This window comes from Nannobrachium achirus (genome assembly GCF_963921795.1).
Source record: "Nannobrachium achirus genome assembly, chromosome: 12".
NCBI lineage: Eukaryota > Metazoa > Chordata > Actinopteri > Myctophiformes > Myctophidae > Nannobrachium > Nannobrachium achirus.
The window spans coordinates 34,607,408-34,627,939 of record NC_137832.1 but is presented as its reverse complement, the minus strand read 5'-3'; the positions used below and the strand labels follow the sequence as shown (position 1 = coordinate 34,627,939).

The 20,532-nt window shown below is 41.7% G+C and overlaps 1 protein-coding gene across 1 annotated transcript in view; it reads left to right on the top strand.

Moving 5' to 3' along the window:
* coro1ca (coronin, actin binding protein, 1Ca) overlaps window positions 1-20,532 on the top strand; it is a 62,386-nt gene extending 41,854 nt beyond the window's left edge. Inside the window, exons 3-11 of the mRNA XM_080738986.1 lie at window positions 5,970-6,092; window positions 7,854-7,983; window positions 8,356-8,537; window positions 9,905-10,024; window positions 10,425-10,529; window positions 10,635-10,780; window positions 15,750-15,807; window positions 16,302-16,544; window positions 17,318-20,532. Coding sequence (XP_080595112.1) covers window positions 5,970-6,092; window positions 7,854-7,983; window positions 8,356-8,537; window positions 9,905-10,024; window positions 10,425-10,529; window positions 10,635-10,780; window positions 15,750-15,807; window positions 16,302-16,544; window positions 17,318-17,437 — 1,227 coding nt within the window. The 3' untranslated portion in view covers window positions 17,438-20,532. The remainder of the gene's footprint in view (window positions 1-5,969; window positions 6,093-7,853; window positions 7,984-8,355; window positions 8,538-9,904; window positions 10,025-10,424; window positions 10,530-10,634; window positions 10,781-15,749; window positions 15,808-16,301; window positions 16,545-17,317) is intronic.

The window sequence follows — 20,532 nt, the reverse complement described above, 5'->3', positions numbered from 1 at the left end:
TTGCTGCAGGCACGCTGCTGTTTATTGTTTTAATTAACATTAATTATGAAAGATATGATACACCAAAATAGTCTAAATACAGATAACCTTGTTCACATGCCCTAAGCACCCTGCAGTTCAGTAGTTATCTTTATAATTTACAAAGGATTTAAGCATGTTCATGTATTTGTTGTTGTAAAAGACATCCAGGCTATTTTTAGCATGATAGTAGCTGTCTGTCTCTCAGGTGCATTCAGCAACTTTTTCCTTCCAACCGACTGATCTCCCGACTTCATTCGACTTGATTGATTGATTGAATGCTTTGAATGTAAACAGCACAAGGTGCAGTCAGTCATAGCTCTGGTCCAGAGCGTCAGCGAGTTCTTACTGACGCTCTGACAGGCGCGTGACTCAGAGACTAGACCAGCATTTCTCTGGTCTACCCACCCCGAGCCACCGCAGACACAACCCGGAAATAAGTGGCCGTCGAGTTGGATGCGTTTTATTTCATGACAAAAATAGTGTATTTTACAGAGTGGGAGGGGTGCTGAAAGGTTTCTCACCACAGACAATATACATTCAACAACGCAAAACTACCTTTGGTTAGGTGAGTAGCAAAGTAGTTTTCTTTATTTTGACTGAAGGCACGGTGGCGCAGTCACTGGGGACGCTGTGGGCACTGGGGGCGTGTTCTACTCCTCGTCATCAGTGCCCATACCCTAAGTGGGTCCGCATCAATATGCCGACGTGCCGGTATTCCGACCCTAACCCTAAACCTAACCTCAGTAACCGTGACGAGTAACTAACCTGCCGACGCTAGTCGGAACAGCGGCCTGTCGGCATATTGAGCGGACCCCACCCTAAGTGGGGTTGGCAAATGCATAGAAGGAAGCATGAGGTCAGTCTGTTGCTCTCCCCAGGTTGGCAAAGGGAGTGTAGCGCCCAGGATTACATTAGATCAGGGGTCTTCAACCTTTCAGGCCAAGAACCCCTAAGATGAAGCAGGGACCCCCAAAACCTTTTCATAGATTCCATATAGTTTCATCGTTTGACAGCACAATCATCACTCATCAGTGTATTTTGGATTCATGTCAATTTGTGTTTTCAGATATTTAACCACTTGAACTGTCAATACTTAATAAACTTGAACTTTCACTCTGTACTTAGTCTGCTCTTTTTTCCCTGTACACCAAACCTCTTTGCCGAAAATTGCCGATCTACAAGCTCACAACACCGTTGTGAGGACCCCCTGTTGAAGACCCCTGCATTAGATAATTGACACCGGGTGAAAAATGGGTTACAAAATCGTGGGATAAAAATTATGAAAAAAAGAAAAGAAAGGCCCTTTTGCCTTTACTAGGGTATGGGCACTGATGATGCGGAGGAGAGAACACGCCCCCAGCGTCCCCGGCGGAAATCGAACACAGGACCTTGTGAGGCGACAGCACTAGTGACTGCGCCACCGTACCTCCTGTTCACTAGTCTATGGGTCACCAATTATCTCCCGATTCCCCTCGACGTCACCTGGCACTTTACTTCTGACTTACAGGTCCAGGCTGGCTAGGCTACTGGGTGTAGTCATAGGACCGCACCCAGGTCAGCTTTTGACACAGGTCTTGGGATTATCTCTATCTTTCTCTCTTTCTTTCCCACACACACACACACACACACACACACACACACACACACACACACACACACACACACACACACACACACACACACACAGAGACTTACACTGGACTTTGATCTCCGGGCTTGGAGTTGTAGTATGTGTCACCGTCTAGCCCAACTCTGCTTCAGTCAGGTGATTACATAAGGGACAGGCCCACTATATTATAGATATTACTGACTTGTAGCTCTGCTCATTCTGTAGTCCTCCACTGGCCTACTACTGTAGCAGGCCAAATGTTCCAATGAGTCTAAATTGACTCTGGCCTTGTAAGATCTGAGTCATATGGCAACCACAGTACTGCGGGCAGTGGTGTAAAGTAACTAAGTACATTTACTTAAGTACAATTTTGAGGTATTTATACTTTACATGAGTATTTCCAAGTTCCAATACTTCTACTCCACTACATCGCAGAGGCAAATATTTTACTTTTAGTCCACTATATTTATCTGAACACATTAGTTACTAGTTACTTTGTAGATTTTGAATATTATTACAAAATATACATTACCCACTTCAGCCCTATATACATTTCGGCCATTTGAAAATAGCCGAACTACAAGCTCACAACACAATGCGTTGCAATGCATTGTGAGCTTGTAGATTTTCAAATATTTGTATACATTCGAAAACTTGTGAAATGGGAAATTCTGCATAATGAGTACTTTCTACTTTTGTACCAGTACTGCGGGAGTGTATTGTGCTGTGGCAGAAGACTGGAGGCGACCTCTGCTAGGCTTTGTTGTCTGCTGTAGACCAGGCAGGCAAGGAAGTGATGCCGAAAACTGGAAATCCTGAACAAGGCACTGACTCATATCCTGGACGCGCTGTCTGCTATTCAGGCCCAGATCACTTACAGCACTGGTTCCCAAACACTGGGCCACGACCCATTTGTGGGTCACAGACCAATTTTTATGGATCATGACTCGTAAAAATACACATTTTTCTCTTCCTACAAAAAATAAAAGATTATATTTAAAAAGTTGGAAAATCTCCCCTGATCAAGATGTCATTCCATCTTGGATGAGTGTTAGAGGTTTGGTCACCCCTCCGGGGGACCTGGGTTCAAAGCCCAGGTGTGACAGTTGTACCTCTCTCTGCTGGGAGAAGACATAAAAACGTACAGATTGTAGCTTATTGATTGATTGATTGATTTGATTTGAATACTTTATTATAAGTTTGCATAGGAAAAGTTCAACTAAAAAGGATAAACACCACAAGAAAGCTTTTGAGCTTGTTTCAACTGGGGTCCCTTTTTACAATTCATATTCATACAACATTAAATGACAAATAAAACACAATACTATGCAGAAAATGTCATCGGAAAATAGATGTTATTTACAGTAAAAAGGTCAGGGTGTAAGGATAGTCTTTGTCATTTTTACCCATTTCGAGTTGCAGCCACCTGACTTTTCAGATTGGTTTTATAGGAGGGTTAGGGATTTACACTCCTTCAGGGCCGTCAGTAGGGCATTCCACATTTTTGCAGCATAGCAGGAAAATTAATTTAACTCTTTGTTTGAGCAAAATCTGGTTTGGACGTTATTTGTGGAGCTGCCTCTGTTGTAATTGTGAGCATCCGTTTTTGAAGTATTTTGTCAGGTACATGGGTATCTCAGTGGTGTAGTGTATCTTGTACACCAGGCCCATTGCAAGATGCTGTACTCTGTCATCTACCCTGAGCCAAAATGATCAGGGGTATAGTGAGCATGAGATGGAAAGTTAAGCAGTAGCCTAATCAGTTTGTTTTGGGCCGTTAGATTATTTCTCAATATCCCTTTTAACACCTAGAAACTAGGTTCTTCTTACTGACATAGAAAAGGATGGGGTTCACCCTTTCTGTTCTTCTTTGGGGTTTGTAATCGTTTCATGCTCTAGTCTATTGGAAAGGGGTGTGTGTGTGTGTGTGTGTGTGTGTGTGTGTGTGGGGGGGGGGGGGGGGGGGTAGCTTGAATCTATTTCTTAGAACAACATTGGGATTGTGTTCCGCTTTTTTGTTCTCTAAAGTACATGGAAAAAGAATCTACACTCCCAGAGCATGAGTGAATGCATAGTGCTTACATTTAGCCTATCTGGAACAGGGGTATTGTTGTCCCGATTTAAAATGAAGCAACACGGAACTGAAAGTTCCTATGATCGGCCGCTAGTTGCTGGCACCAGAAGCAACTTGTTCTCCATAGGACAGTCATGGTCCCCAACCAGGACCATGACGTGAACGCGTTCTTGGGCAATGTGAACGCGTGCGTGACGTGGGACGCGTACGTATTGACGTCACTGATAGGATTCCATCCATTTCCCCCGAACCTTTACATTTGATTTTCTTACCTTAATAAACATTGTCATAAATACTTTATGGTTCCTGTCACTAGTTTAAAGGCTCGTTTCAATCACCATGATATGCGTTTTGTGAAAATATGGTCCAATTCATGTTATATTTGATGTTATAGCTGGGTATGTTGTAGGAGGGGCTTGTGATCATAGGCTTGTGATGATTCTTCTTTGTGTGCTTTATTTTCTGCAAGCTCAAGACAATGTCCCATGTATCCCTGCGGTTGCACGTGACCGTTGGCAGCCAATAGCATTCGAGGTGGTACCATTGCTACCAATGAATGTTGATTTCTACAATGATGGCGTCAGCAATACAATGGCTAAAAAAAGCTTCTTTTGCGCAGCATAGAAACCAATGGCTTTCCACCGTCCATATTTTTTTTACAGTCTATGATCTGGAGCTATTGTCACTGTGCCCAGTCTAATGGTAGAATGTCTGTGGGTAGTGAGATCTTTTGTAATTTCTTTATTAGGGAAACCATTATACTTTAAATAGTGCTGCAGCAGCAGCATGCATCACTGTAGCTGACATCATCTAATCTGGCCCTTGTATGGCCCTGATATGGAATCAACAGCAAAGAACAGGGCGTGTCTCATAATAATCATCCATCCATATTCAATTCATATTACTGCATTGCTCTCTAGGGCTGTCACAAGTATGACATCTTCTAAATCTTAATTATCAAGCAAATAATTGCAAATAACAATTGTTTGGCATTGGACATTAGAACATAAGAATACCAGTTACATTTCTGGTTGCATTTTAATATATATATTATTTTGTGATGATAATTGGGACAGGCCTAATTGCTTTCAACAGTGTGTTGAGAAGGCAGCTGATATTCCTGGCTTTTACATTTAGTTGTCTGTTTGAATTAAGGACTAGATCTAGCAGAACAGTTAGTGGAAAAGGACTATTGTTTGACACAGTTGGGTGTGCATGTCCTTATGTGTCGCTCCTTCAGGCGGAAATGTATTTGTGGTTGTCTGGTCCATGGTTGTTTGTACAAATGCATTATTATATAAAAGGCTCAGACTAGAGTGATCATTTAGTTAAGAAAGGAACAGATGCAGAAAACGAATTATCTGTTGTCATGCATCAGGGGCTTGGTAAACGGGTGTAACTTTCCATAGATCCCATTCTCTTAATATTTTATTTCATCTTGCACTTTTCAAATGGCCTTTCCATAATTTTGAAGTTGACGTTTTATAGCAAATGTTAAGTTTTTTGTTGTTTGATTTGACTTTTCTAAGCATAAAAAACTTTACTTTGTGCTCTGTAAAAAAAGGTTATTTTTCTGTTTCTTTCTCAGTTTTTTCTCTGCTATACTGAGCCTGCCTGCTCGGTATAGCTGCAATGCACTCCAAGCTTCTATATTGGCTGAAAGTGACAAAACTAGTCTGACCAATGTCAGGTATTTATTTTTGGGTTCACACGCCCCTCTCTCACTCGGGGACCTTCTGTTTCCCAGACTGCCTCTCTTTCTCTGCACATAATGCGTGAATGGACCATGTAATAGGACTAATAACGTGTTGTTAGGCTCCATTTACAGAACTTCATGGGAGTGTTTTGTTTGGTGGATAGGGCTGGAAAGGTCTCCTTTTTTAAAGAGAAGCTGTTTTGGCAGTTTTGCTTTAATTTAGAGACGAGAAATTGATGTCAGAGAGGGATAAAGACATCAGATAGGTGTTCCAGGCAGCCAGCATTCAACCATCAACAGCTACCAATGCAGTGCTATGGGATATTTTATCTTGGATATGAAAATATGTTAATAGAATAACTATAGAAGATAGATTTATTTTATTTTGTCAAAAATAATGATTGTATGGTGTCATCAAGGCAAAGATATAAATATTACGGCTGTCACTTGTGTTTTGAGTTTGAAACCAAATTAAATTGTGGTCTATTTATTCTTCCTGTCAACTTATGGCCACCAACAAATTATCTAATTTAATCTTGTTACTTGTTTATTTATCTTCCTCTTTACAGACAGGCCGCATTGACAAATCCTACCCCACAGTGTGTGGTCACACAGGCCCTGTGTTAGACATCGACTGGTGTCCCCACAATGACCAGGTCATTGCCAGTGGCTCAGAGGACTGCACAGTCATGGTAAGTTTGATGTCATCCTGCACACCTTAAGTGAGACAAGTTGTTCACACACACACACACACACACACACACACACACACACACACACACACACACACACACACACACACACACACACACACACTTCAGCTAGTAACTGACTTGAGACTACATGTTTTGGTTGTGAAAGAGCAGATTTTCATAGCCCCAGGATGGGTACAAACCTCACCCTCTGGATCAGATTAGGCACAAATATGTGTCATAGGAATCAGAGCTGGGCGGTGATGTAGCTGCTTTATTGGGCTGACGTCACTGATTTGTTTGAATCTAGTGCTACACATACTTTACTGTGTCCTTATTTGGCCCATGAAGGGGAGGTCGGTGGGTGCCAGATGCGTAGGTAGAGCTGCTACCACTTGCTCTACCTGAAAGAGTCAACTTCCCTGTTTAACCTGCTCAGGGCTATACAACTACCCAGGACTGAATACACGCAGTGTTTCCACAGGCCTGTATGTTTGCATTAGTGGACCCATCACTTGATTTCTTTCCAGCGTTTAGTTTAACCTCTTGGGGACGGAAAATCTGCCTAGGATCTGTTTAGTTTTGTTTTAAGATTTCCTTACTTATCGTGTGTGTGTGTGTGTGTGTGTGTGTGTGTGTGTGTGTGTGTGTGTGTGTGTGTGTGTGTGTGTGTGTGTGTGTGTGTGTGTGTGTGTGTGTGTGTGTGTGTGTGTGTGTGTGTGTGTGTGTGTGTGTCGCGTGGAATGGTGAGGTTCAATTGTATAATTAAGATTAATTCAAACTAATTGTGTCTATATGCTGTCATCAAATTAAATCCTATGCAATGCATTGACTTCTTAGTCTCTGCTGCCCCCTTCTGGATCTGTGAGAGAATTGTCATCTGATAATAATAATAATATATTTCCCCACTTATATTTTGTCAGAGTACATTAGCACATACTGTGAAATGTGTCCCATAGATTTATCCATCTATTAACTACAGCTCCCCGGGAGCAGTTGGGGGTTAAGTATCTTGGTTCGACTCATAGACTGGGGCCGGGGTTGAACCAGGAACTTTCTGTTTCCCAGACAGCCTCTCTGCCTATTCAGCTACGGCCGAGCCGTGTGTTATGTTGGTATTAATGTGTTATTTGTGGACTTGACTTAATGGCCTTTCTATAACCCGAATATACAGAAGAATATGTATTGCTCCTTGTCTGTCTTTCAGGGTTCCACTTCCCACGGTCATGAAATTCCTGGAAATATTTTGAAATTAGAAAAATATTTTTCCAGTACTGGAAAAGTTTTGGAATTGATCAAGGGTCCTGGAAGGTCCTGGAAAAAATAGCTATGCATTGTCTTTGGTTATTGATTTTGTTAATACCTCTGAAATGACAAATTAAACATTGGCCAAATTCTCAAATCTTAGAGGCAGAAATTGTGAAAATAGCCGATCTACATGCTCACAACGCCTCGCAATGCGAGGCGTTGTGAGCATGTAGATCGGCTATTTTCACAATAGAAACGTGTTATACAAAATTCCTCAACTCTTGGGGTCACAGCCTGAAAAGGTTGAGAACCACTGGCATACACTACCTGTATTTGGGCATTGCGCGTAGGAGTAAGCGACTTGTTATTGAGCTGAATTATTGTTATATAGTCCTGGAAATTGGGTTAAATATTCTGGAAAAGTTTTGGAAAAGTTTTGGAAATTAACTGGTAAAAATGTGTGGGAACCCTGGTCTTTGTTTACTGATGTTTGTCTGTCATGTTTCTTGGTAGGTATGGCAGATCCCTGAAAACGGTCTGGTCACCGCGCTGGCTGAACCTGTGGTGGTCCTGGAGGGCCACTCCAAACGGGTTGGCATCATCTCATGGCACCCTACAGCACGCAACGTCCTCCTCAGCGCAGGTATGTGCCTTCCTCCTTGGCCCTGGGAGGACCAAAATAAGCTGTTTGAAAGCTACTGCTGGGGTATAAAATATTATGAAGCCATTCATTTGTAAGCATTGTGCAAAGCTGAAAATTAAATACAATATTTCACATTGTCCTTTTTTTGCTGGACTGAAACAAAATGAATTAGGAATACCATGTTGTTATAATACGGTGCTGGTGTTGTGGTACTGGAGTGCTGTGTGCTTATGTGATCAAATCAAGTTCCACATATCCCTTTCTTTTTCCCTTGCTGAGCTTCAAAGTCAACATAGATCTCTGGCTAGAATCTGGAATCAGCAGTCAAGTACTATAGCTTTTTTAATGCATGCATGCTCTTTTTTTTGCTAGGCTGTGACAACATGATCATCGTCTGGAACGTTGGCACGGGGGAGGCCATGATCAACCTGGAGGACATGCATCCGGACGTTATTTACAGCGCATGCTGGAACCGCAATGGCAGCCTCATCTGCACTGCCTGCAAGGACAAGGCCATCCGAGTAATCGACCCACGAAAGGAAATGCTCGTGGCTGTGAGTGGGGTTTTTGATTTGTTCATGTTTGCCGTCCTTCTGTATAGGACAACGCATCTCACTTGGAGAAAGAAGATAGTAGGGGCGCTACTGGTATCCCTCAAACCACCGGTGCTCATGAAAGGGAATACAATGAGCAAAAGAGGACAGAATGTGCCACAGAGGCACAAAAAATCCAGGTCCAGGTGGATTTGGAAATAAAAGGCCTTTTTTTGGACAACAGGCTAGAAAAAAAAACACCAACGCGTTTCGGCAAACGCCTTCTTCAAGGTGTTACTCACTCAGTAACACCCTGAAGAAGGCGTTAACCGAAATATATAATAACTTAAATAAAAATAAAAAATATTTAAAATCTAGGGTAGGGGCATCCAGGATAAAGACCCTGCCCTCCACTTTGGGAACTGCGGTTTGAATCCTTCACGTTGCATCCAGCTTGCCTGGTCGCTTCATCAGCACAGTTGGCTTTCTCTGTTGCTGCACGAGTGACTTCTACAGGTTGTTGAGCAGGGAATGGGTTGGAGAGGATAGCGTGTTCCTCTGCACGTTTTGCGTCCTCCCAGTGAAACTCCTCACTGTTAGGTGAAGAAGAAGTGTCTGGCAATGCCATGTGTATTTGAGGAGACATGTTGTCGACCCTTCTAGATCCACAGGAGTCAGCAGTGACAGGGATGATAAACATGTGGGGAATTGACGTAACTAAATTGGGAGGAAGATGGAAAAGTATAGGGCAGGGGTTCCCAAACCTTTTTGTCTCAGGGCACCCCATAAATAATCCGAGGCACCCCTACATTATAATTTTCACTCCCAGCACCTTATAGCACATCGTCATTGTCGGGTGGAAACCTTGTATGTCCAAAACCGTTCATTTTGTATTTATCATCTATAAAATGTACTAAACTAGTGAAAATGCAAGGCGTTGTGTGCTTGTAGATCTGCTGTTTTCACTAGTTTTGTGCGACAGTCTTGTATGAAGAAGCAAGGCTTTGCTTTACCAAAAGATGTACACATTTGAAACTTGGAGATACAAGGTTTCTGCCTGACAGTGACGATATTTTAGTGATTATGTTGCGAGGAAAACATTGAGATAATAGCCATTTTGGTTTGAACTGACAAAATTAACGTTGCATTTCAAGTTTAAAATGATACTAAATATTTTTTCAAGTGTCCAAATAAATCCCAAATATTATCAAATTATCTCGAGGCACCCCTGGACTGCCGTCGCGGCACCCCAGGGTGCCCCGTCACCCACTTTGAAAACCCCTAGTATAGGGTACTGTTCCATTCAAATTTCAACTAGGGATGAGAATACAAATATTAACCATGGCCAGATAAGAGTTGTATGTTGATCTGCGACCTATACTTCACAGGAGAAGGATAAGGCACATGAGGGAGCGCGACCCATGAGGGCCATTTTCCTGTCTGATGGGAACGTCTTCACCACAGGTTTCAGCCGCATGAGTGAGAGACAGCTCGCCCTCTGGGACCCGGTAGGTTGCCTTTCCATGGAGATATGATATAACATCACAGCGTTACTTTTGTGCTAAATGAAATGTTGTACATCGACAAGGGTTCCTTTCTATTGCCCTTAAATCTGGGGTAGACAGTATTTTAGGTAAGGTTCCTTGTCATCATGGTACTCCGTATATATGGGGATTTTCTTTTGTTTAAAAACATACAAGCATACAGCAGATTCAAGTCACTAAATGGATTTTCACTTTGACAGGCAACCAGAAAGGCTTACATTAAATAATACTAACAATAGTACAATAGGACACAAAACAAACATTCCTGCTGGTATCTGGACTCTCTGGAGACCTTTTTCCCATGAAAACCTCTAGAGTTGAAGCTCATCAACAGGACCACTCTGACCACATGCTTCATTTTCAGCAAAACATGGGTGAAGCCATTTCTGTCCATGAAATGGACACCAGCAACGGAGTCCTCCTGCCCTTCTATGACCCAGACACCAATGTGGTCTACCTTTGTGGGAAGGTATGTTGCCTGTAAACCATGTTCAAATGAAGTTTTAGGTCAAATTCTATGTAGCTCAATGCCAGAAATAATACCACCACTTTATATTTTGTTGGTGTTTGACAGGGTGACAGCAGCATTCGTTACTTTGAGATCACGGACGAGGCTCCGTTTGTCCACTACCTCAACACTTTCACCACCAAGGAGCCGCAGAGGGGTATGGGCTACATGCCCAAGAGGGGACTCGATGTCAATAAGTGTGAAATAGCAAGGTAAGCTCAAAGAAGATATTTTTGGGCCTTTTTCTGCCTTTATTTATGGTTTGATAGTGGAGATAGACAGGAAGCAGGGGAGAGAGATGGGGAGAGACATGCGGTAAAGCTCGTCGGGAACGAGACACGAGGCTGCTTACAGCAGGGGTCTTCAACATTTTCAGGCCAAGGACCCCTTAGTTGAGAGAGATATGAAGCAGGGACCCCCACAACCTTTTCATAGATTCCATATAGTTTCATCGTTTGACAGCACGATCATCAGTGTATTTTGGATTCATGTCAATTTGTGTTTTCAGATATTTAACCACTTGAACTGTCAATACTTAATAAACTTGACCTTTCACTCTGTCTGCTCTTTTTCCCCTCTACACCAAACCTCTTTGCCGAAAATAGCCGATCTACGAGCTCACGGAGCTTGTAAATCTGCTATTTTTGGCTAAAGTTCGCCGAATATGGATGTGTTAGGGTTCAGTTGGTTAATATAAAAAAGGAGGAAAATAATCACACACAAATTTGGAGGACCCCCCTGTAGTAACTCTGAGGACCCCCTAGGGGTCCCGGACCCCCTGTTGAAGACCCTTGGCTTACAGTAGGTGCCTGGACCGCTGGACTACAGGGTGATTTTCAAACCTTTTGTCCACAAGGCTCCTCAAAGGTCACATCTCACCTGTATTCATATCCATAGAAAATAACTACAAATCATTTTTATTTACTAATGCCAAATAAGACATTTTAAATATATATTGTTTTGAGGGTATAGAATTTGCCACACCTGAAGAGCAAACCATGGTCCCTGCAAACCATTTAGGAACCACTGGTTTGTTTTTTCCACACAAGCCATGTTTGCATTAAATAGTTGGGTAAACACAGGTGTTACCAATGATACTGATTGTGGTTGTGTTTCATTCAAGGTCAAATTGTTGCTATTGCTTTAAGTTCAGTGACGGATTTCTGTTATTTGGAACGCATAGATGCCAAACAGTATATGGGATCAGTGTAGATCCACAAAAGAGGGAAGAAAGTGCTGGTGGGTTGGTAGGTTACAGCAATCAGTAGAACTTATTCGTCAAAACACAGCCTACTGGCGCATGATTTCCGGAGGTTTGGGCCAAACACGGCCCCTCAGACGTCTTGAGTGACATCGACACGTCCAAGCACGCCACCCGCACACCGTCCTGGGTGTTTGCTATGAGAACATAAAATAGGCTAACACAGTTATACAGTATATCAAGACAATGATGCGAGTGTGACGCAATTATATTTACTGTATGTATATTATTGCAACCGTCAGGTCGCAAGTTACTATGAAAAGCTCCACCGGCTGTCAGTCAGTTTGTCACGTCACACTTTTGCCCTACTCATATCTCTGCCACCGTTGCCCCGATCCATGCCAAACTTTGCACACACACTCCTTGGCTGCCAAACCACATCCCTCATTTCTCACATGGCCCTCTTCTAGCGCCACCATGAGGCCGATTCTAGCAAAACACACTTTTGGACACGGCTCCTAAATATTTTGCCCTAAAATCACACAAAGCGTACACAGTATCTCTAAAGTCATGTCATCAACATGGATCTGTCCCATTTCCCATATTGCCTCCTGATTGCCTACATTTGCCTTCTAAAGTTTGTGTGTGCGACCTATACTGTTTACTTATATTACATAAACACCAGGACAGTTGCCTTTAGTTCTTTTAGATCGCCTATTAAAACTGTTAACCTTCTGTTTGCATTATTATTCCTCTTTTGGCAGATTTTTCTATGGCTGGCAGTTTAGTCTTGCAAAATGTTAGGATAATATAATAGGTATATGCCACCCAACTTGAACTTAATACTAGTAAAACACGAGCGAGGTCGCGATCTCCATCTATGGGTATAAAATCTCCATATATGGGCATAAAAGGGACATGGACGGAATTCATTTGCAAGTGTGACTCGCGTTGCGGCAACCACTCTGGTTATCAACTAACACAATATGTCCAGATATGGACTTAATATCGATGACATCAGGGATCTCCATATATGGGCATAAAAGGCCAAAGGGACATGGACAGAATTAATTTATGTGGTTGCCGTAACGTGGGTCACACTTGCAAATGCATTCTGTCTTACCATTTGAATCTTCCCCATTCAAATCAATGGGGAAAATTAATTAACTTATAAATGAATGGCCATATATGGAGCGTGACATGAGGCGTGACTGACTGACTCACTCACTGACATAAGGGCAGAGGTTTAGATACTAACTGTTAATAAAGTGATCCTATATACAGTAAGTCAGAGCTTTCTGTTTTGAGATCTACTGGGTATCATGATAATTCAGACAGGCCATGTAGTCAAGCTCCTAACTCTTTTACAGATAATCAGCTGATAGCTCAGCTGAGAAACTATCCACATCAGCTGACAGCTCAGCTGATTCACACACCAATCAAATTGAATTATTCAGGTCTCTCTTCATGACAAATAAGCCCTTTCACCTTTTACTAAAGGGACTAGCAGTTGGTCAGGACATACTGTAGAGCAGCTGTCTTTGAATCGGAAGGTTCCTGTTTCAATTTCTGGCTTAATTTCTAGATGTCCATGAGCAAGAAACGGAACATTTCATTGATCCACAATTTCATGTGCGTTCACTTGAACAGCACACTGCTCCTAATAGGCTGGATCAAATGCCGACCATATCGCCAAACATAAATGTTTTGCTATAGTAAAATAATGTTAATAACTAGAAATACTGTTCCTTCGAAACAGTGTGGGCTCGATTCCAACCCAACAAATAGGATACTTTAAGGTACTGTAAGGTACAGTACCCTACAGTATTGTACTGTACCTTACTATACTGTACTGCACCTTACTGTACTGTACTGTACTGTACTGTACTGTACTGTAACTTACTGTACTTTACTGTACTCTACTGTACTTTACCTTACTGTACTTTACTGTACTCTACTGTAACTTACTGTACTTTACTGTACTCTACTGTACCTTACTGTACTGTACTTTACTGTACTCTACTGTACCTTACTGTACTGTACTGTACCTTACTGTACTGTACCTTACTGTACTGTACTTAACTGTACTCTACTGTACCTTACTGTACTATACTGTACTGTACTCTACTATGCCGTACTGTAACTTACTGTACTGTACTCTACTGTACCTTACTATACTGTACTTTACTGTACTCTACTGTACCTTACTGTACTCTACTGTACTTTACTGTACTCTACTGTACCTTACTGTACTGTATTGTACTTTACTGTACTGTACTTTACTGTACACTACTGTATCTTGCTGTACCTTACTGTGCTGTACGTTACTGTACTTTACTGTACTTTACTGTACACTACTGTACTGTACTGTACCTTACAGTACTGTACTTTACTGTACTCTGCTGTACCTTACTGTACTTTACTGTACTCTACTGTAACTTACTGTACCTTACTGTACTGTACTTTACTCTACTCTACTGTACTGTACCTTACTGTACTTTACTGTACTCTACTGTACCTTACTGTACTGTACCTTACTGTACTGTACTTTACTGTACTCTACTGTACCTTACTGTACTATACTGTACTGTACTCTACTGTGCCGTACTGTACCTTACTGTACTGTACTCTACTGTACCTTACTATACTGTACTTTACTGTACTCTACTGTACCTTACTGTACTCTACTGTACTTTACTGTACTCTACTGTACCTTACTGTACTGTATTGTACTTTACTGTACCTTACTGTACTGTACTCTACTGTACCTTTCTGTACTGTACCTTTCTGTACCTTACTGTACTTTACTGTACTCTACTGAACCTTACTGTACTTTTACTGTACTCTACTGAACCTTACTGTACTGTACATATTCTATGTGTTCTAGATCTACATTTTTGATTCTGTGTTTGGGAACCAGCAACTGTCAAATGGACTCCAACTGTAGTGGAGTATATTGAGTGCATATACATATTGGCTAACAATCCCAGATCACATCTGTCCTCCACTATGTCTATAACCAAGGCGTTCTTCTATGTGGCCACTCCAGACTGAGGAGTGGAGCATGGCTTTTATTGTGTTTGTGGATCTGACTTGGAAATGCATTGGTTTTGATATCTCCCTGACAACCAACAACAACCACTAATATGGCTGACTGTCCCTGCGGGCTCTAGGATATATGGCTATGGGATTTACATCCCATCGCCCGGACTTGATTCTTGATCACAGCTGTGTAATCAGTAGAGTGGAGAGGGACATTTATTTATAGTTTTAACTATAACTATAGTTTTATACATCACACAGCTTAGATATTTGGATCAAATCAGAGAGCAGACCTGTGTGAACGCATTGATATAAATAGCATATCTGAAGTGTGAATATTGCAGCCACAGCGCCTTAATATAAACATGGGTCCCTTTCCTCACTAAACCCATTGGAAATGCATTGGGTGCTTAAAGTTAAACATTTTTATTTTTTTATAATTATACTACAAAACATTTCAAAAAGAAAAATACACGCACACTTGTCCTCAGTAAGCTGAACACATAAAAATTTGAATGGTGTTGAAAGGTGTAAGCGTTTAAGAGATGAAGCGCGCCAAAGTTTTGAGGATACTGACTAGTATAGTATAGAAATAAATAATGAAGATAACATACGTGTGCTCGCCTTCCAGGCGAGCCCACAATAAATGTTAACTTAAAAGAGTGGTCCTGACTTCTGAATAAAATTGAAGAAAAAAAATTATCTGACGGCCAGAAAAAAAGGTTTTTGTTAGTCAACCCTGGGTACTTGTTCCTGCCATCTCCACTAGGAGGTAGTACTTCCTCACAATGCAATCAGTAAGTTCTCTTGGCATGCCCACACAGTAAAATAAAAAAAGAAAGAAAGAAACGACACACGGCTCAGTGAAATTGTATGTTGCTTGTATTCTTTTAATGCATTACAGAGTGGGTAATCGGCCTCTTCTTGTGTGTTGACAGATTCTATAAGCTCCATGAAAGGAAGTGTGAACCTATCATCATGACTGTACCTAGGAAGGTGAGACTAAATCCTACATCAGTGGTTCTCAACCTTTTCAGGCCGCAACCCCCAAAATAATCATATTTGAACTGGGGACCCCCCTACCCTGACGAGCACTAAGAGTTGAGGAATTACATTTTGTATAACATGGTTCTATTGTGAAAATAGCAGATCTACAACGCCTCGCAACGCTATTTTCACAATCTTTGCCTCTAGAGGTATTAAAAAGTCCTTAAATTGTCACTTTAGAAATGTGCATATACCCTCTATACACTTACATTTTATGTTGTTTGTTTACTGCTGAGTGAGAAAACAATGTTGCACATTAAGTTAATCATCTGCGGACCCCCAGAAATAATTTGGGGACCCCCCCCCTGGGGGTCCCGACCCACAGGTTGAGAACCACTTGTCCTAAACCACACACAAACTGCTATAATATAAGGCCTCTTTTCACCTCTCTTTGTTGCTGCCAGGCATGTACCTAAATGTGTTGTTCTTTCTCTACCCTCCAGTCGGACTTGTTCCAGGACGACTTGTATCCGGACACGGCAGGTCCAGACGCAGTTCTGGAAGCAGAAGAGTGGTTTGATGGGAAGAATGGAGACCCCGTCCTTATCTCCCTTAAACACGGCTATGTCCCGGGCAAGAACCGCGACCTCAAGGTGGTAAAGAAGAACATTCTGGACAGCAAGCTGACCAAGAACGCGGAGAACGCGGCTCCCCCCAACAAGTCTGCCTCTCCAACTCCATCCATTGTGAGTCGGCTAACCCACTCTGATGTACTCTATAACGTACTGATTTGTTCCATGCAGTACCAGATTAGTCCAGTCCAGACACCCACCACATATTCATGACTGTTGCTTTTGAAAATGCAAACAAGGATAGGAATTCATTCACATTTTTGCCACTGTGTATACAGTGTCCTCCCCATCACTACGCTGCCCTTAGCATGCGCTTTTCCATGGCTGCGTCTCATGGCTGCCCCTCAGTGCTGGATGTATCATGTTTCATTTCACTCTCTAGACCAGCAGGGATTGTCAGGCTCAAGATTACGGGCTGAATTCATGAAGTGGTTTTTAGATGTTGTCTCTGACCCACAAACTGAGGGTGTGCTGGTGCTCTGCGCACCCAGCCACTGGGCGTCCTGCCCCATCTCGCCCACAACACAGCCTCCCTCCCTGGGACCCAGCCCATGCCTCCACTGCTCTCTGCACGTTTGGCCTATAATCATAGCTCACACTGGCTCCTGAAATGCAGGCTCCAGGCAGTACGAGTTAACCCTCAGGGTTCCAGGCTCTGCCACATGGCACTTGCAGCTCCAGCTGTAGGTAGTACTGATAAAAAAGGAGCTGCTGTTATTGACTGTTTTGTGCACAGCTATAGGTTTTGACATTAATCAGAATGCAGTTGTAAATTTGCCTTCAGCAAATGTTCATAGCATCTGTTGAAAGATTGGTATAATAAACACAAAACATGGTCATGTCATTAAAATGTTACACATACATGTCTTCTCTTTTTTTCCCCACAGAAAAGTGAAGCCAAGCTGGAAGAGATCTTGAAAGAAATCAAATCTCTCAAAGACCTGGTCAGCAGTCAGGAGAAGCGAATCATCAAACTTGAAGAGCAGATGTCCAAAATTGCCATTTAAGGACCCTCCCTCAACCCGCTACAATTCAGGACGTTCCATTGGCTGGGAGGTGGGCGGGACCCGTCACTGCCAATCTCAATGACAGCGTTCCGCCTGATGCCTACCTAGCAACAATCCCTAGCAACATTCCAGACAAACTTTTTTTCTTATCCAGCCCCTAGCCCTCAGTTAACACAGATGGATTAAAGAAGGACGTGTGACAGTTTCTTCTTTTTTTTTTCTTTTCTTTTTTTTTATGGAAAATATTCGTTTTTCTTTATGTTGTTGAAAGAGAAATCTATTCCTTTTAATCTGTGGCAGTCATTTTTGTTTTGTCCATAGGTTGTATAAACAGTCTTAACTCTTCCCATTCCTTTTAGAATTACGACCAAGAAAGAATCCTGTGTGTCCCATGTTTTGGTATACTGAAATGTTTTTTTCCTTCTGTTTTTCCTTTTTTTTTAAAGCAGGTATCAGTATTTCTTATCCTCCCCTACTTACGCTGTTGCCAAATTTAAGTAACTTTGTTTACACCTCCTTGACAGTATTTTTGTCTTCTTTTTGTGGGAAGATTGAAAATGCAACCGTGAGGGACAACGCAGTAGACTGCTAATGTGAGCAGGGGAGTTCTATCAGTCAATCACTTACTACACAATATCAATCAAGGAAAGCGTGACTGTTGGTCACAATGGGCTGACAACTCAAAAACCCTGTAATTAGGAAGAAAATCAATATTGACCTTGTATACTACTTAAGCTGCCACAGTCTTTCACATCTGTGTAAACCTATTCCTACTCTTCTTGCTTTCTCCTCATTCCCCCTCCTCTCCCCCAAGCTTATCTGTTCTACTATCACTACACACAGCAAGTCATGTAGGCATGCAGTCCTTTCATAGCTGACATAATACCATGCCTCCTGTACTTAGGAGTATAAAATGATCAACGGCTCAGATGAATCTCATTCATCATTTATTGGGTGAGAAATAACACTTTGTAAAATCCTCTCTCTCCTCTGTCAACACTTCACTGTGGTCCATTGTGCCGATTCTGCTACAGCGGTGGGCTGTTAGTGTGAACTTTATGAGGTTTAGTGGACTTTTCTTTTTTCCCCCCTCTGCAGTCTGCCCTTGGAAGGACCAATGACATTGTGGATTGTCAATTTTCCAAAGAAAAGGCCTGTGTTAGCTCTGCTTTGTTGTCATAAGGGGTTCAGCCAACCTCAATGTTTTGTATGTGTGAGGTTGCTTGTGTTCCAAGACCAAGGCCTGATTTATACTTTGTTGCGCATGGTATTGTGCACTGAAAATAGCTGAGCTACAAGCTCACAGTGTATTGCAGGTGTGATGCGTTGTGGGCTTGTAGATCTTCTATTGTCATTGTGTGACACTGACTGCAACTAAGTATAATTCAGGGCATGTGTGGTGGGGATTCTCTTGCCATCATTCCAGTCCATTATGTGCCACCACTGGCTCATTCCTGTTCATATGCACAACCTAGAACATGTCTGACAGGAATTTGTGCAAAAATAATGACTACGTAATTGATCCCCCTAGGTTTTGTTTGATAAATGCACAAATTGCTTCAGTGTAGCGTTAAGTGTATGTGAAAACGTGCCTGGTGTCTTTGGCCTTTCGGGTGTTATTGCAAGGATGTACCTACAATGTTTCATGTGCTCTTTGTGTTTTTGTTTTTTTTAGTTTTTTTGTTTTTTGTCTTCACACACAGGAAATGTGATGAAGTGGTTGGTTATGAAATGAACAGTGGAATGTGACAGACTTGCCTGTAACTACAGAGAATTGAACTGTTGATTCCTTGCTACATTGATATTTTTTTCTCTTTCTTTTCAATTGTGCTTGTTTCCCTCGCACTATCACTCTTTTTTTTATTTATGGTTATGTCTTAAATGCCCCAATTTTGTATGGCCAAGTAATTAGAGCAAAGCATTCGGATTGTTCAGTTAAAACATTTTCGTGGGTTTGCCAACTGTTGATAAATGATTGTTTGTTTTGGTTGCGGACGTGTTCTAGAAGGAAGGTGAGACCGTTCAGTCTGTTGTTTGCCTTTAAAGTTTGTTACCACTGAAAAGACCAGAAAGTGCCATAGAGGTGGTGCCATGGGAGTGATGAATAGAATTGGTTTGAGTTGCATAGGAGTGACATTGGATAGGTTGGCCAAGTTTCATGTTGAAGGGCTGAAGAAAGTATTTGACACAAATCATCTCCTTAATGGACCCTGTATTTTCCTATAGCATACTCAGTCCCCTGGATGACATCATTCAGTCCTTCCCATTCCAGTATACTGTTTGTACTACACAGAATTTCTGCTAAAATATGGTTTGATGCATTCATAAATCGTATCTCTTCCTTTGAGTGACTGCTGAATGCACCCAAAGTTTGATTGGTTTCCACCAAAACATGAAAATGGGAAAACAACAACAAAGCAAATACAACCCAGGCAGCTGCTGGCCACATTCAAGGCCCACTGATTCGTGCTCGGTTTCAGCACCATTTGTTCACAGACCACCAGTGAAAGTAAATCTAAAACATGCTACAGAAATGTGTCTAATATTAAAGGAAATGTGTCATGTTGATTCTGACGGCCCTTTCGTGTACATTAGACTGATAGTCTTTGGTCTCTTTTAGCACTCTAGGAACAGGAGCTATGATCTATTGAATGGAATATAATGAATAGTTTTTCAAAGGGACACTGTAGGTCGGAGGAATGTGCAGTTGCAAGGTAGAAGTATTTGAAATAAAGGCCTAGCAAATTATTGAAAGCTGTGTAAATAACCATGTTTTTTTTGTTTTTGTTTTGTTTTTTGTCTCTGTTTTATTTTGTTTCTTTTAGTTTTTGTTAATTGTGGTTGTGCTGAAGAGGGTATTGTATGGGAGTTGGGTTATTAACCATATTCACACAGTGGCCATTTTACTCTTATTTAATTAATTACTTAATACCCAAGTATTAAATAAAACAAAATGGCAACCTTGTGAATGTGGTCAATGACATGTTTTAAATGTTTCCCCTTCTCTGTTCCTGCGCCTTGCCATAACCCCTCATGTGATTACAAAAGAAGTCTCCACCTTATCACAGGTATTACACACAGAAACAAATCAGTCA